The sequence below is a fragment of the Strongylocentrotus purpuratus genome, unplaced genomic scaffold, assembly GCF_000002235.5.
Source record: "Strongylocentrotus purpuratus isolate Spur 01 unplaced genomic scaffold, Spur_5.0 spur5_contig_851, whole genome shotgun sequence".
Classification (NCBI taxonomy): Eukaryota; Metazoa; Echinodermata; class Echinoidea; order Camarodonta; family Strongylocentrotidae; genus Strongylocentrotus; species Strongylocentrotus purpuratus.
In genome coordinates, this window is record NW_022145559.1 from 560320 (window position 1) to 578696 (window position 18377).

At 40.3% G+C, this 18377-nt stretch overlaps 2 protein-coding genes across 2 annotated transcripts in view; one reads left to right on the forward strand and one right to left on the reverse strand.

Moving 5' to 3' along the window:
* Positions 1-985: 985 nt before the first annotated feature.
* On the forward strand, positions 986-5188 carry LOC100890153. The gene is made up of 2 exons (XM_030994392.1): positions 986-1168; positions 1760-5188. Exon 2 carries the CDS (start codon positions 1907-1909, stop codon positions 5186-5188), a length of 3282 nt encoding a protein of 1093 aa, XP_030850252.1. The 5' UTR covers positions 986-1168; positions 1760-1906.
* Positions 5189-9825: 4637 nt separating this feature from the next.
* Positions 9826-18377, reverse strand: part of LOC105437841 (cubilin-like) — a 54220-nt gene continuing 45668 nt past the window's right edge. Inside the window, exons 23-27 of the mRNA XM_030994652.1 lie at positions 17896-17928; positions 16994-17166; positions 14698-14866; positions 11794-11958; positions 9826-10049 (exon numbers count right to left, since the gene is read on the reverse strand). Of these exons, the coding sequence (XP_030850512.1) occupies positions 9841-10049; positions 11794-11958; positions 14698-14866; positions 16994-17166; positions 17896-17928 (749 nt within the window). The 3' untranslated portion in view covers positions 9826-9840. The remainder of the gene's footprint in view (positions 10050-11793; positions 11959-14697; positions 14867-16993; positions 17167-17895; positions 17929-18377) is intronic.

The window sequence follows — 18377 nt, forward strand, 5'->3', positions numbered from 1 at the left end:
AGGGAAACCTTAGCCCTAGTGTTTGGTATCGTCCGATTCCATACATACCTATTCGGGAAGGAATTCACTGTGATAACAGATCACAGGCCTTTGGAGACAATTTGGAAGAAACCTCTAAGAAGCGCACCACCTCGTCTACAGAGACTATTGATCAAGGTACAAGGATACAGATGCCAAGTCAAGTACCGACCTGGGAAAGAAATGATTCTTTCAGATACCTTGAGCCGTCTTCCTAACCCCAAGGAAGCACGCGATGTTCCACTAGACATCAGAGTGGAATCAATCTGCTCCGAAGTAGAAGACACTCATCAAATCGACTTGATCTTCTTCGGACAACACAAGAGAACAGAACTCCAGAGGGAAACATCCAATGACCCTGTTCTTAGGTCATTGTGGCAGACAGTCACTCAGGGTTGGCCTGAAACTCTTCAGGAGCTGCCGACATCCCTCAGGGAATTCTGGTCTTACAGAGATGAGATTGGAGTATCTCAAGGAGTACTCTTCAAAGGAAGTCGAGTCATCATACCAAAGACACTTCAGGAAGATATCCTTAGACAACTTCATCTTGGACACATGGGAATCGAGAGCACGAGACGACTAGCTCGTGAGACAGTGTTCTGGCCACACATCAACAAGGACATTGAACAGATCGTAAAGCAATGTGCTGCATGCCAGGAACACCAGGCAAGGCAACAGAAAGAGCCGTTGCTTCCCCATGATGTACCTTCAGCACCTTGGACTAGACTAGGAACAGATTTGTTCATGCTAAACAGACAAGACTATTTACTCGTCACTGACTATTACTCCAAGTATCCGATAGTCTACAAGCTGACTGACACATCAAGTGCTGCAGTAGCCAACGTGATGAGTGGAATCTTCAGTCTATTTGGTCCACCAGAGGAGATCGTATCCGACAACGGTCCACAATTTGTCGGGAAGCACTTCAAGGACATGTGCCGGAAGTGGTCGATCACCCATACAACCTGTTGATACGAGTTTTTCCCAATTTGACATTGTGACGTCAGAAGCGGGGTTTTTAGCTGGATTCTGCATTCAGGTCATAGAGGGCGGGATTTGATTCTGTGGAGCTACTGATTTACGTTACACTGAATGTTTATTACACTGAAAAGTCTACTGTAATTTTGTTTTCCTGAGACAGCCCAATGTTGTAAGTAGAAAATTACTGCATATTATGATAGCTCAATATTTACTCTTTTGCCTGATGTTAATGGTGATTATAATGGTGGATTGATGTGATGTATGAAATAAGATTAGAATCATAGAACATCCATACGTTTTGAATGTAAATGTACCACATATAAGTTTTGGCGTAAGTAGCGTATACAATAATTCATGCTGGAAAAGTACGAAATATCCAAGTAAGGTTATGATATTATGAATGAGCTAGAAGCTCTATTAATGTATGAGAGAATACGATTATGACTTAATTATGAACAGAAGATGATGGTCTAAATTCAGTTAGCTAGGGAAAGTAGCATTTGAGGTAAAGGGGAAATTTTAGCACAAAATGACAGAAAGTAGGTCGGGTCAATTTGCATGACTAGGGTAGGCATACAGAATATGGAGTGAATATTTTGATACAGGCATCAAGGATAACAATGTCATTTACAGTTATTATTCGGTGCTATGCATTTGGAAGACAGTTTGTTGCATCAAACTTGATTGTTTTAATTGCGTGATGCATATGTATATCAGCCATGCTGATAATTTGTTTTATCTGTTCTATCTTTTATTAAAGGTTGAACCACTCATTGGTATCATCGCAAGGGCATTGTTGTCGAGTCGTCATTGCAGTTGGGCTTAGTAATAGACATAACGTCACCGTTCCTACATCAGTTCAACAACAGCTTCCAGGTCCACATCAGACTACAGACAGGCTGTTACAATGAGTACTGTTGGACAAAAGAATGCCAAAGGAGACCCTGAGGGTGGAGTCCGTCCTGAAGATTCGGCCAGCCAGTGTGGGAGCACTACATCTTCAGTGCGACTGCGGACTTTGGCACGTAGAGCTGCTTTAGCTGTTGAGGCTGAAGCACTGAAACAGAAGATGGCGCTGGAAAAGGAGGAGTTAGCTTTGAGACAGCGTAAAGCTCAGCTAGATATGGATACCAGGATGAAAATATCTGATGCTGAGACACAAGTCTATTTGAATGAAGCGGATAGGCTATTGTCGGATGAAGCTAGTGCTCCTCAGAAACATCCAGTTGAAGTGAATGAAACGTTGACATATCCGCTGGACTCTGGAACGCCAACGCCAACCCAGGTTGAACAGAGTACGAAGCCAACGGAGGCTTTGTTGCTGCAGATTTTGCAGGAGGGACAGAAACAACAGAGGCAATTATTGGAGTCTCTTAATGTGCCTCAAACACAAATGATGACGTATGATGGCAACCCTCTTAAATATTGGGAGTTTTGGAGGGCGTTTGAGAACTCAATAGACTGTACAAGTATTCCGGACAGTGCCAAACTGACCCGACTTCTATACTACTGCGAAGGAGATGCCCGCAAAATCTTGCAGCCTTGTAGTATTATGCCATCTGGCGAAGGGTATATGAGGGCGAAGGCCATGCTACAAGAGAGGTTTGGTACACCCTTCATGATAGCTGATGCTTGGATCAGGAAAGTGACCGGAGGGCGGAAGATCACCGGACGGGACAAGAGGGCCCTAAGAGAATTCGCAGATGAACTGCAAGTTTGCTCACTGACTTTAGATGCCATGGGTTACATTGGCGATTTGTCACCACAGTTAGTCCTTGTCCAGATAGTTGAACGACTACCACTATACTTATGCGGGAGATGGCTGAGTGTGGTACGAAGAATCAGGCGAGAGGATAGACTTCCTAACATATTTGACCTGGTGGATTTTGTCCAAGGTGCAGCTGACGAGGAGAATGATCCGGTCTACGGAAGGCTTCTTACCAAGGATCAGGGCGGTAGCGGCACCTCCCAGAACAAGAAGTCGACAGGACTGAAGAAGGGTGCTTTCTCCACGACAGCCACAGGCAATGATGTGACACCACAGCTGTGTGTGATATGCAAGGAATCGCACAGTCTGTTTGGCTGCGACAAGTTCAAACGAATGCAGCTAGATGACCGGCTGAAACTGGTGAGGGAAAACAGGCTTTGTTTTAACTGTTTGGAGAAGGGACACATGTCGAGATACTGTAAACTAAAGAGGGTATGTTCAGTTTACGGATGCAACAGGAAACATACTAAGTTTCTCCATCAGCAGAAACCAGAACAACCTCAGCAAACACAAGAGGAAGCTGTTAGTCCTTCACCTGAGAAGATTGAGAGTCACTTCACAGGGGCCGGGAACATGAAGGTGCTATTGCCAATCGTTCCTGTCTGGGTTTATGCGGCAGGCAGTAATATTGGCGTAGAGACTCTAGCACTGTTGGATTCAGGCTCGACAAGTACCTTCTGTACTAAGAAGTTGGCAGCAAGAGTGAAGGCAAGTGGATTGTCCAGTATAGTGTCTGTCTCAACTCTGGAAAGAGCCAACAGCGAACTTCAGACCAGTGTTGTAAGCCTGAAAGTTGCAGCAAAGTCATCATCCAGGATGGTGAATCTCCCTAAAGTCTATACCAAGACAGACATTAACATTAATTCAGATCACCTGCTAATGAAGGAGGATGTCGACAAACTCCAACATCTCACAGATGTCGACTTTCCATCGACTTCCAAACTGCAGGTGGATCTCCTGATTGGGCAAGATTATCCAGAGCTTATTTGTCCCCTCGAGATACGCCGTGGCGTGCCAAGGAACCCTTATGCAGTAAGGACAGTGCTGGGGTGGACCCTGAATGGGCCGGTTCAGAGCGATGGTAGGAGGATGGCTGTGACATCACACTATATCTCAGATGAAATATCCCTTGAAGACCAATGTAAGCTGTTTTGGTCTCTAGAAGGCATCGAAACCCTTCATTATGATGCTAAAGGAATGTCAGTCAAGGACCGAGAGGTATTGAAGCTATGGGAGGACAATGTGGTCATGAATGGAGGTCACTATCAACTGCCCATACCACTCAAAGAACGACCCCCGCCACTTTGTGACAATAGATGGATGGCCCAGCAGAGACTCCATTCACTTAGAAGACGACTTCTCAGGGATACGGCAATGCATGCTAAGTATACACAGGGCATGGCTGACCTAGTTGCCAAGGGCTACGCCGAGGAAGTTGATGAAACTCAACCGCCAAATGGAACTTGTTGGTACCTACCACATCACCCAGTGATAAATCCGAAGAAACCAGACAAACTTCGGATTGTATTCAATTGTGCTGCCAAGTGCTTAGGAGTTGGTCTGAACGATGTGGTGATGCAAGGGCCGGATCGGATCAACAAGTTGACTGGGGTACTTCTGCGATTTCTTCGAGCACCAATTGCCATCATGGCTGATGTGGAAACCATGTTCCACCAGGTAACAGTCCATCCAAATGAACGAGATGTACTTCGCTTCTTGTGGTGGCCTGATGGAAGAGAGGATGAAGATCCTAAGATCTACAGGATGTGCGTGCACCTGTTTGGGGGTACATGGAGCCCCAGCTGTTGCTCGTTTGCTATGCGGCAAACAGCAAAGGACTATGGAGATCAGTGCAATACCCAAGCACCAAGAGTAGTAGAGATGAATTTCTACGTAGACGACTGCCTGGTCTCTGTTGAAGAGGAAGATGAAGCTATAAGACTGGCATCAGAATTGAGAACCTTGTTGCAGAAGGGTGGATTTCGACTCGCTAAGTGGATGAGTAGCAACACAAGAGTTCTGCAAACCATACCAGTACAAGATCGGGCCAAGCCAGTGGTTGGACTCGACCTGAACTTTGATGCCCTACCAATAGAGCATGCACTTGGTATGATATGGGATGTAGAAAGAGATAGCTTTGTCTACAAGATTCAGCCGAAGGACAAGCCTTTAACACGAAGAGGACTCTTAAGTGTTGTTTCTTCTGTCTACGACCCTTTGGGATATGCTAGCCCATTTGCACGGAGAGGGAAGTTGATTCTTCAGGAGTTGACCCGGAAGAAGCTGAACTGGGATGAGCCTATCCCTGACAGTGATGCAAGGAAATGGAAGGCTTGGATTGAGGAACTTCCACAGATGGAAGGAATTGAGGTCAGTAGATGTGTCAAGCCTCAAGCAACGTCAGCGGTGGCAGCAGCCTGAACGCAATCTGCAGGTTGGTGACGTGGTTCTCATCGCAGACGGAACTGTGCCGAGGTGTTGCTGGATGATGGGACGCGTTTTAGAAGTGTACCCTGGTAAGCGGGGATATGTACGTAGCGTGAAGGTTAAGACTGCAACGTCGACACTCGTCAGACCCATCGCGAAGCTTTGTTTACTTCTCGAGCAAGAGGAATCGCGATAGACGACTTCGAGAAGTTAGCCATTTTATTTGTTGTTTTTAGAGCTGATACAAAATAATTCCAGTTCAATTCAAGATAGGGATTACTTTAGGTAGCGTTGAGCAAGAAACATTCAACTTCTGTGGACACAGCATCTAGTTTCGCATAAATGGATTCGGTTTAGATTCGCTTCAACAAGAAGAGACTTTACTACAGTGATATTATACAGATACTTTGTGTTTCGTAGTGACTTGCTGAAATGTTTAATTGAATTGAAGCATAACTCATTTCTAGTTAGAATTCAGTTTCTAAAGATAGTATTCTGATGGTAATACAATAGTTTGTAATCAGAAGATAAGGAAAGAAATACAGGTAGTATGTCCTTATTGTCATACTATTAGTGTTCTGCTATTCGGTAAGGACATATGTTTCCATAGCAACCACCTTTTTTGGATTTAAAGGGACTGTATTTATTCAGTTAGGAAATATGTTTCCATAGCAACCACCTTTTTTGGATTTAAAGGGACTGTATTTATCGAAGTCTTGAAATTTCAAGAGAGTGACAGTTTTGTAATGGATGTTGGCAGTGAAAGGTTTGGTAAATTCAAAGTATTCGGTTAATTTAAGGGGCCGGGATGTTGATACGAGTTTTTCCCAATTTGACATTGTGACGTCAGAAGCGGGGTTTTTAGCTGGATTCTGCATTCAGGTCATAGAGGGCGGGATTTGATTCTGTGGAGCTACTGATTTACGTTACACTGAATGTTTATTACACTGAAAAGTCTACTGTAATTTTGTTTTCCTGAGACAGCCCAATGTTGTAAGTAGAAAATTACTGCATATTATGATAGCTCAATATTTACTCTTTTGCCTGATGTTAATGGTGATTATAATGGTGGATTGATGTGATGTATGAAATAAGATTAGAATCATAGAACATCCATACGTTTTGAATGTAAATGTACCACATATAAGTTTTGGCGTAAGTAGCGTATACAATAATTCATGCTGGAAAAGTACGAAATATCCAAGTAAGGTTATGATATTATGAATGAGCTAGAAGCTCTATTAATGTATGAGAGAATACGATTATGACTTAATTATGAACAGAAGATGATGGTCTAAATTCAGTTAGCTAGGGAAAGTAGCATTTGAGGTAAAGGGGAAATTTTAGCACAAAATGACAGAAAGTAGGTCGGGTCAATTTGCATGACTAGGGTAGGCATACAGAATATGGAGTGAATATTTTGATACAGGCATCAAGGATAACAATGTCATTTACAGTTATTATTCGGTGCTATGCATTTGGAAGACAGTTTGTTGCATCAAACTTGATTGTTTTAATTGCGTGATGCATATGTATATCAGCCATGCTGATAATTTGTTTTATCTGTTCTATCTTTTATTAAAGGTTGAACCACTCATTGGTATCATCGCAAGGGCATTGTTGTCGAGTCGTCATTGCAGTTGGGCTTAGTAATAGACATAACGTCACCGTTCCTACACAACCTCTTCACCTCACTATCCAAGATCCAACGGACTAGCTGAGAGAATGGTTCGTACCGTCAAGAATCTGTTGAAAAAGTGTTCACAGACTGGCCAAGACAGTCAACTGGCTATGTCACACCTAAGAGCAACACCCGTTGACAGTCACATGAGATCACCTGCAGAGATGTTGTTTGGAAGACCCATCAGAACAACACTGCCAAGTCATCATCTTTCAAGAGAATCTACCACCACTGATCATCTCTTGAATCGACAGAGTAAGATGAAAGAAACGCACGATCGACATGCGGGTCCAGATCTTCCACCACTCCACGTAGGACAACCAGTCAGAGTCCTACATCCCAAAGATCATACTTGGATACCAGCCAAAGTATCCAAAGTCTGCGACGAGCCTAGGTCGTATGAAGTATCAACACCTAACGGAGGAATCCTGAGACGAAACCGATCTCACCTGAGGGAGATTCCATCGTCAACCAACCCTACTCCAAAGCGTGTTAGGTTCGACGAAGACTACACTTCACCTACTCAAGCAGAAACACCAGAGCAGAATGGCAACAGCCATCAGCCAACACCAGAAACTCAGAACATTCAATCTAAAGGACCAACATCAAACTCGCAAACCACAACAAGATATGGACGCAACATCCGTACACCAGCGAGATACATGTTTGAAGATTGAAACTGAACTCTTAAATTTCTTCAAAGAAGAGAGAAGATAAAGAAGAACACAGAAGACGCTTAGTTTAATGTAGTCTAAGAAGTTTATTGTTCATATGTATGTATAATCATTGTACAGTATTTTTGGTATGACAAGCATAATGTTTATAAGTCTAAACAGATGCTAGCCCAAACATGTTTCGTTTGGAAATTCATTTTATAAAGGAATCAAGTTATATCAAAACTATGTTCAATCTTGCAGATCAACTGTGAAGTTGAAAGTGGAACGATATAATTATATAGACAGTTAAATACTCATTCGTTAATACAATACAAAAGAAACGTATTGAAAACAAATCAAGATTTTATGTTATATAACCTGATTGGAAAAAGTTTATTAGGAAGCAAATAACCAAAACTTGCATACTACCAAAAGTATTGTTATCAAAGCAATATGTCATTAATCATCGATCAGTGATGTTCACTGATTCCCAATCTTTCCAGAGGAAGGGGGATGTTACGATATACGATATCCGATATATCCGGTATCCGTCGTAGTTCAATAAACATGGTCACCATCATCACAAACCTGACTGCCGACTCGTCTATTATCATGAGTATCTACCAAATCTAAGACCCTCGAACTCATCAGAAAGTAGAAATAAATCATTTCATGGGCGTTCCCAACCTGCCAAGGAACATAACATAGTCAAACATCCGTCAGAAGAGGGCAGTATTGATAGAGCTAACAGACTGCTAAATCAACAGCTCATCATCTTATAGACCAGTTCACGGTTAGCACATTACTGCAATGACCCCGAATATCCACAGATCTTCAAAACATGAAGAGGTCCCACTTTGTACATTTTGAAATAATCACTCCAACAGCAAAGGAGGTGCTATATAAATAGCCTTTGTTTCCCCTTTTCAAAGAATACTTCCACCTGTGTATCATTGAGTGCACTGAATGTGCATGAATGAATAATGATTACATAACGTTCATGAGCACGTATCCAGTATTTCGTCTCTGTGTATTTTAAAATTTGTTCTGCAATGACCTTTATCTGCTCATGCTCAGACTGTAACCGTGAACTGGCTTATTGTATCGATTTAATGCCAAACGTCATCTATTCATTAAACAAATATATATCATTGTAATCATAAGCTTTCAGAAAAAAGAAAGAAAAGGAGTGTCTTTTCTGATGGTTATTATTTCGGATACAGCCATGCATGAGTTTTACCTATGTGGGCCTATATCGAATTAACATGTGTATAAATGTTCTGTTTTGGGCATCCAAAAACATTATTAATAGTACTGTCTATCAACTTAATATACGATCATTACACTGCACAGTAACATGTGTTATATATTATTATATAATATAGGGCTTATAAATTCAGATAAAATATCGATATGATATGAATGTTGAAGTGGTTTATGTTTATTCTCTCTATATATACTCGATTTATGTTGTACTTATGTATCATGTCACATGTGGATTTTATTTATTTTTCTCTGTGAATAATGCATGTTAACGCAAATTTCCTTTTGGACCAATACATTTGAATTGAATTGAATATCAGCTATGCAAGGTGCTCAAGGCGCTTGATATTACTCCGGCTTTACATGACTACCAATGTCGGTGCTCACATCAACTAGGCACCTGTCTTACACGAACAAAATGTTTGTTGTTTTGTTTTGGTTCAATGCAACCCATTACACTGGATTAGAAATATGCAGGGGGATATCATATCGACATCTTTTTCGTCTTTTTTCCTTTCTCCCTTTATTATTCTCTCGTTTTCTCCATTTTATTCCATTTCCCTTTTTCTCCTTTTGCACGTACCCCTACCCCGTGTCCCCTTATAGCTACAGCACTGTTCCGGGAAATTCCTGCGAAACACGAAAGCTTCTTGTGACGCCTATGCGCTATCTCGAAACATTTGAACATCCTGTAAAGACGCTTGGAGGACGTGAAGGGACCGTCGTGTGTTTGCTGGGCTCGGACAAAGTCAGATTACTTATGCCCTAAGTTTTCGTACAGAAATGTTTCTAATTTGCCCCGAAAGAGAGATCGTGTAGTTTGAACTTATATATAATAGGCCAAGGTGCTTATATGGGCAGATTGTTTACCTCTAGAATTACGTTCAAGGTAAAGCAAAACAGAAAAACTAACAACAGAATATCAAACAAGCATCGAGAGGAAGAAAATGACGTCATGAATAAGTGTTCCTGAGGCTTATATCATTCTTGCGTGCGAAATAATATTAGTAGGATATTCTTTTTTGGGGGTGTTTAACAGCGTTGGTCTATTTCTTGTTATTGCATATGAAATAAATAAAGGGCTGTAAAGTTGAAGTAAGGGTAGAATTTATAAAGTACATACCGCATTCCAACTCGTCACTCCCATCCGAACATTCTGGTAGGCCATTGCACAGCAAATCAATCGGGATACATGGCATAGTCCCAGAGATACACCTGAATTGATCAGCCTGGCAGCTAGGCCGCTGGTCAGCACCTACAAACAAAATCACAGAATAGTCTACAATTGAAAAGAAATTCACGGTAAAGTAGTTGTGCACTAGAATCAAAAGAATACGCCGCATCTCTAGAAGAACCGCTTTTTTTTTAAATCACGGAAAAATGAACATATTATAAGCGCACCGTCCAGGTAATTGGGAAGTATTTTAATTTCAAATCACAATTGATGGTTGATTCATGTTAATTTATTTCCCATATACATCATCACGAGCTGATGAATTTCTAACAAATCATGGTCACATTATGTAAACAATGCATAATGGAAATCGGATGACCAACACCAAGAATTGAAAGAGAGAGAGAGAGAGAGAGAGAGAAAGAAATAAAGGGAGAGAGAGAGAGAGAGAGAGAGAGTTGCATTAAAGGTACTTTGTCCCATTTGCAGGCCAAAAAATTAAAAAAGTTAAATTCCAACTGCATTTGAAAGATAATACTAATTTAGAACTTCCCTAAAACAGGTGGGGCTTGAAAATGTCTTTAAGTGGGAAAATAACGACTAACTGTTGTCAAATCGACTTTAGGGCTATAGAGCCCAAAAGTAATAGTCTTGATTTTCAGACATTTGTACCGAATGGTCATAGTTTTATGCTGCGCAAAGATTCGATCAGTTTAATCTTGGCCATCACAAGAAGTGGGTTATTGATGTAGATAAATGCTCATGTACCCTTTACAACTCTTTTCATGTATGTTATTACCAAAGGAGAAAAAAACCAGTCAGTCACTAAATAGTGTCTGACAGTGTAGTCTAGCAAGTAAACGGTTTTCCTTGCATAATTTGAATATGAGGACACTGCTAACGTTTAAATTTCACAGATAGGACATACATGACATATTCATAATTCCTGCAAAGTTCTACAGAATTTGAGGTTGGCTGCAAAAGGGACATAGTACCTTTAACAATTAAGTGGAACATACAACGTCTGTGGATATTAAACACCTTGATACAATTCCTGGTAATTCAGATTTTCATATTGTAAGGTACAAGGATACAAGTTTTTAAAACTAGGCTCATGTAAATTCCCATGTATAAATGCTAATGTTACAGAATGCCGAGTAGTTGATAATAAATATTGTTTTGTAATAACAAGTTTAGGGCTTGGTCAGACCTGACCAACAACGACAACGGCAACGACAACAACAGCGACAACGAGATTTCCCACCAAACACGCCGAAGGCTCCCCCTGCATACAACATTGTCGGGTGTAAATCAGAAATGTTATAATGATGACAAACATATAATCACAAGATTACCAATCCCCCCTCTCCAACCCACCCTTTGATCCGCATCACGATCAGATGAAACGATTACGTCATGTTTGTAAGCGCTTCAAGGAGGTCATTGCGTATTGAGCTCCAACTTGTTTGTTTGATGGCTAATATTTTCGCGATAAATCTTGTTGAATATTCACCAAACTATTTTAGTGAGTATAAAATAAACTTAGTTCGCATCACACTATTTTAAGGCAGCCATATGGTGGCCAAGAAGGGACATCGCGAATAGACTAAATCGCGAAAAATTGGCGATAAAATTCACGACGTCGCCAATTTTTCACGACGAGATTGAAGATATCGTGAATTGCGTGAATTTCGTCGTGAAAAATTGGCGATAAAATTCACGACGTCACGAATTTCGTCTTGAATAATTCGCTATTTGGTCTATTTGCGATGTCCCTTCAGGGCCACCATTGGACCAAGCTCTATAGATGAAAATAGTAACCTACATTCCAATTCGTCGCTCTGATCGTCACATTCTGGGAGACCGTCACACCGCCATCCAACGGGTATACATGCGATAGCCCCTGACAGACAAGTGAATTGATCAGGTGTGCATGTGGGCCGCTGCTCATCAACCGTTTCATCAACCGTCTCATCAACCGTTTCATCCACTGCAAGCAAAATAAAACCAATTGATCACAATTTAAATGAAATGCATATGATAGCTCAACTACTGTTTTGTTTAATTGATTACCCGAGAAATTGGCGTATGCCTTGATATTAGTCTAAACTGTTTATATTAAACGCAATACAATGTTTTGATCAGTAAAATGGAGAATGATCGTGCTATTGGTAGTTCTTTGAAATAATAGTAACTGTTTCTTATGAAGTGTTTATCAGTTTATCAATTGGTCTCCATGGAAGAACAATTGGACTCCATGGAAGAACAGAGCCATTAGGTTAATGGCTCTGAAAAAGGACTATCCAACCGTTTTATCATTCTATCATTGTTAAATAAGTCTTTGATTTTGTTATATTGTGTTATTGTTTTTATGATGATTTTCGGAAATAAAACAAACAACAACAACAAGTTACAACGTAACCGCAAAAAGCGCTTAGATTACTATTACCCCATCACTGGATTATGTTACGATGCTGACCAGTGCACACTCTCCAGGGAGCATTCCAACATGTCACCCTTTTACATGCGCGCGCATGCTAATCCAACGACACGGACGTTCACATTCTACCGGGTACCCAGTCAAAGGTACTATGTCCAATTTGCAGGTCAAAAAAATGAAAAGGTTAAATTCCAACGGCATTTGAAAGATGATACTAATTTAGAACTTCCCTAAAAAAGTGCGGGCTTGAAAATGTCTTCAAGTGGGAAAATAATGACTATTAATTATCAAATCGACTTAGGAGCTATAGAGCCAATTAGTAATAGTCTTGATTTTTAGACCATTGTACCGAATGGTCATACGTTTTATGCTGTGCAAAGATTCAATCAGTTTAATTTTGGCCATCACTAGAAGTGGGTTATTGATGTAGACAAATGCTCATGCATGTACCCTTTACAGCTCATTTTATGTATGTTATTACCAAAGAAGAAAAAAAAGCCAGTCAGTCACTCAATAGTGTCCGACAGTGAAGTCTAGCAAGTAAACGGGTTTCCTTGCATAATTTGAATATTAGGACACTGCTAATGTTCAAATTTCACAGATAGGACATACATGACATATTCATAATTCCCGCAAAGTTCTACATAATTTGAAGTTGGCTGCAAAGGGACATGGTACCTTTAACACATGGTTGCATGGAGAGGAGCAATTTACATGCAGATAAAATGCCTTGCTTAACCCTAATAAGGCCGGGGGGGGGGGGCACAATTTTTCCACGATTTTTCCGATTGCTCGGGAACGCATATGGATGGCGCCCCGCCGCTAGCTGACTTTTTTCTTTTGAGTCTTGAACAACTTTTAAAATATTTTTTTTTGAATATCGGACCTACAGTTACAAGGTTACGTGACCTTTTGTCTATGCATGTCAGCCCGAAAATCGCTCATTTTCGTGATTTGTGTACAAAACATAAGGAAAAGTCATTTTTCCTAAAAAACAGATCAAACATGGGTTACTGGGTTTTGTTTAAAGTTTAGGTGGTTGTTTTGGGAGTCAAAATAGTTGAATTGTAGTAAGAAATGAAATAAAACAACAAAAACAATGAAATACATAAGTTAAAAAACAATGAAATATATAAGAAATTATCAAAACAAGGGATAACATAAGGAATAAGCTGGCTCTTCCAAATTTTTTTGTCTTATTATTATTCAGAATGGTCTAATGAATATATGTAATAAAAAAAAATATGAATAATATATGATTTATGGGTAAAAATGTGATTTTTATGACTTTATTTGCATAAATTACCATAAATATGGACATGAGTGAATTTTTCAAAAAATTTAAATTATCATATTATTCTATACACTTCACTTGACATGCGTGCACATTTTCGCGGCAATCGGCCGCTTCGCGGCCGAGATCTTAAGGGGGGGGGGGGGGGGGCCATAATGCCCCCCCGGCCATACTAAGACCTCAAACAGCCCGGCCTTTTTAGGGTTAACGTAGGACACAAGTTCCGTGTCGGGGATCGAGCCCACGTCCCAGTCGAGTGATATAGACCAGTCGACTATACGACACCTCTTTGGAATCTTGATCAGATATTTGGCTTCACGTACTCCTTCTAGCAGTAAATGTGCATTTTCATAATTGAATAATAAGTTGACCGCCATTGCTCCGTAATGAGTACCATTGTGTTTAAGGCAACCCTTCTCCTCCCCTTAAGTCCACCTCCACCATGACCACCACCACCACCATTACCACCATTACCACCACCACCTCCACCAGGACCACCACTTCCAGCATCACCAACACCACTTCCACCAGGACCACCACCACCTCCACCAGGACCACCACCACCACCTCTACCAGGATCACCACCACCACCACCATCACCTCCAGTAAACATTCCAAGAGGAGTGTTTTGGAGGATCGTCTTCCAATTCCTTTTTTTTATATGGCTTTTCAGGTTGGTTTTGGTCAAAATGTAGGTAATCAGATATGAAATTACGGATTAATGGAGAGGGAGGGGCATTTCTAGAGGGGGGGGGGGGGGTAACCGGTCATTGTCTCCTCTTAAATCAATGGGGCATGACACATTTTACATTTCGACCCTGTAAAAACATTTGGAGAAACAAATTGATTTTCCTCCTCTTTTTGTTTGTTTTGCTTCCCTTGACAGATTTGTTTCTTTTATAATCTTGATTACGATCGACATTACATGATAACTCCATTTTCTTTTGCTCGTTTAAAAAAAAAAACCTGCATATGTTTTGCTTTGCATCTCATACCTTCTTCGCAATGCGCTTGGAGGTTCGCTCTAAACCCTTTATATCCTGTCAGGGAGTCACTGGTAAAGCGGATGACGACATAGTATGATGTGATGGTTACAGGGTCGGGAATGGCCGCACCAGAATAGACGCGATTGACGCGTCCTCTGCCCCGCGTACTGATGTAAACCTGAAATTTGAGATACAGGTATAATATCAGGTATTCAATAATATTACATTCTTAAACAAACAAACACGCAAACTTGGTATGTGAAAGGTCACAAGGTGATCAGAAGAGTAAGTATCCAATTAAACTGATGTTTTTACGGTCTAGTCCTAACCTCAGTAAACGTGAATGCCTTGGAATACACCTGTACGTTTGATTTATTGTAAAGATCTGAATAATAATGAAGTAATCAAAAATTAATATAAAACATAATGTAAAAAATACTGCTTCTAAATTGTCTCAACTTGACACGGACCCAGTGGAAAAACCGTTTGAGCTTGACATTTCCTTTGAAAATGAATTGGATGTTTGGGTTCTCATGATTCATTTACGATAATTGAAAGACAAAGTGATGAGTTAGTGAAATGATTTATTTGGTATTGTGAGCTTAGGCACACTTGACACGAGGTCCTTCCTCAAGTAATAAGCCTTCCTCTCCGTATTATTATAGTTGCAATGACGACCTTCGTCATTGCCTTGTTTTCGTTCACATTCTTCTTATTAATATTCTTACTTCTTCTTCCTTCTTCTTCTTCTTGTCGTCCGGAATCCCACTCGTTTTGCACGTAGTGCTTGTTATTCCTAGTTAGGTGCTTTCCTCATGTTCTTTTCCTTTCAAATTTCATAGGCATAGTCTCTAACATCTCATCAAGGTCACTACATTCTTCGATTTTCGAAATCACTCATGCATAACTGTCCAGGCGCCATTTTGTCCGTTTCTGGTCCATTTTAAGGCCTTTCTTTCTTCCTTCCTATCTCCACTATCCTACATCCTACAAACTTCTAACAAATTCTTCTAGATAGTCTAAGAGATGTTCTTTTATCTGCGACGCATAACCTGACCTTCAAAATGCCATCTTCGTACTCAAAATTAAAATCTGAAACCGACTCCATCAAAAATCTCTCAAATTCTCGAAAATTTGACCCCTAAATAATCTAAAACTGCCATAACTTTCTTATATAAATTCCGTTTTGTGTTAAAATTTTACAGTATCTTGATCTCATAATTGCACATAGCCATGCCAAATTTCACGCTCCAATGGATTTGCACAACATAAATAGCGCCCTCTAAAGTTCTGGGAATTGGCTTTCTCTCTGTGGCCGTATCTCCATAATGGCTTGGCAAACCCGTACCCTTTTTTGGATTTAGATACTTGAAGATATGCCCTTTCCAGCCATAAACAAAATTATATACCCTATCAGTGACCAAATTTGAGAAAATTGCCCTCCAAATTCGCCATTTTCAAGAAAATTGAGAAATAACTTCAACTTGCTCTAAACCGGCGATCTTTATACCTACATCAATGAAACTTGGCAGACAAATGTATCCGTATACGTGACAACTGTCTACTAAGTTTAGTAAATTGTAATGCCCTCTTTGCCAAGTTATCGCCAAAAATGATGAATTTACTATGCTTTACGTAATAGCGCGTTTGATGCGTGCAGTACGTTTTGCGCAAATGGCAATGGTTAAAAACTGACCGCACTGAAGTGCCCTTTAGAATGATACCAAGTATGATATATGTTCACGCAGAAAATTGTGAGTAAATCGAATTTGAACAAGGGTCACTATACGAATTCCGCCGAGTTTCCGCCCTATTATAACACGTTTCGGCCATGACGTCATTTTTTAAGACTGTTATTCGGTTGTGTTAGTATGGGCGGCCGTTCGTGCCAAAGCACGCGTCGCAACATGTTCATCATGCACCAAGTCCTATTGGTTTTGCACGCAGTGCTTGCGAGCCCCTTCTAGATCCCTTCCTCTACTCCAATTCCCTTCAAAATTCGTAGGCGTAGTCTCTAGCATTCCTTCAAGGTCACTAAATTCTTCGTTCTCCGGAAACTTTCATGCGTGACCGTCCAGGCACCATTTTTTCCGTTTCGGGCCGTTTTGGTGACCTTTCTTTCGCCCTAACTATCTCCACTATCACAGAAGTTACAGACTTCTTACATATTGCTCTGGATAGTCCGAGAGTAGCTCCTTCGTTTGACACGTAGAAACATGGCGTCATTGCACGCACATCGTTGTGACACGATTGCATTTCTAGTTTTAGATTAAAGTCATTTTATTATGGTTATTTTGATACTGACCATGTCATATCCGTCTTCCGTTTGGAAATCTTGAAATGTTATATTGAGTTGACATTCTTGGTGCGTTAGATAGATATACCACGTGATATCTTGGCGTTCAGGATATGTTCCATAAGGGTAGTTGGGTGAAGCGATGGAGTACCTGCCACCATCAGCGAGGCTGATGTTACCACCTGTAAAACAAAAGGTTGATTGGAAGTATCTGCATTAAACATTCTCTTTAGATGGCTCTCCCTCTTTCTCAATCTCACCTCCCCTCTTCACTCTGTCTCTCTCTTTCTGTCTCTCTGTCTCTCTGTCTCTCACCAATAATTAGAGAAGCGAAGAACTACTCGATGTCGACATTATACTTGAAAAGATTCAATCTAACATTTAACATTCTTTTTAGATCATACTCTCTCTTACTCTCTTCTCTCTCTCCCTCTCTATTTATCTCTCTCTCTCTCTCTCTCTCTCCCTCTCTATCTATCTCTCTCTCTCGTTCTCCCTCTCTCTCTCTCTCTCTATCTATCTCACTCTCTTTCTCCCTCTCCCTCCCTTTCCTCTCTCAACAAGAAAAGTTGGGGGGGGGGGGGGGAAGCAGTGGAATATTTTATTACAAGCAGAAGGGCTGATGTTCCCATCTAAATAAAATAAGTTGACAAAACTTGAATGCACCTGAAAGATACAGGATATTACATGTTTTTGATAATGACGTACATGTTCACTCCCCTGTTGCTCTATTTCTCATTACATCAATGTGTCGCCCTCTTTGTTGTCTCTTTATGATTTTGAGATTACTCCGGTGTGCTTCAGATGGTCGGCAATCATGAGTATGGAGATTTTTTATATTTTTAAATACCTCATTTTATTTTGTTAATCTTTGTCTAATCGTTATAAATGAGAAGATGAACATAACTAACCTTGTGTATCAATGGGAGGTTCTGCAGTAGCACCTGTATGCGGTTGAACACAAGATAACAACATAAACATGACTTCATTCAGATCACAATGTCAAGAAAGTGAGAATGAGAATGAAAAGGTATTTTTAGCAATGTGAACATAAAGAAATACGTTGCAGGTAAAAAGACAAAGTAAACAATTTGAATTACTCTTTTTATTCATAGATGTGGGATTCCCACATTGGTTAATACATTATGAATTTATTTGTGCGTATAATTTCAACTAGAATTATTTTAAGTTGGTAAATTATTAATTGACTCTGAGCAAATAATATCTCCATTAAAGAAGAGATAATAATCTTTGCACCATCGTAGCGTTGGTCCTGCTTCCTATCCCCGTCGAATCGAACTTTGTTAAAGGTAATAAAAAGTTTTGGGAAAATTTGAAAATCGGGTGGATAGTGATTCGTTACAATTTATATATATATATTTGGATGCCCCTG

Excerpts from the sequence above, each read along its gene's own strand:
- LOC100890153 (XM_030994392.1), top strand. The coding sequence starts at position 1,907 with ATGAGTACTGTTGGACAAAAGAATGCCAAAGGAGACCCTGAGGGTGGA.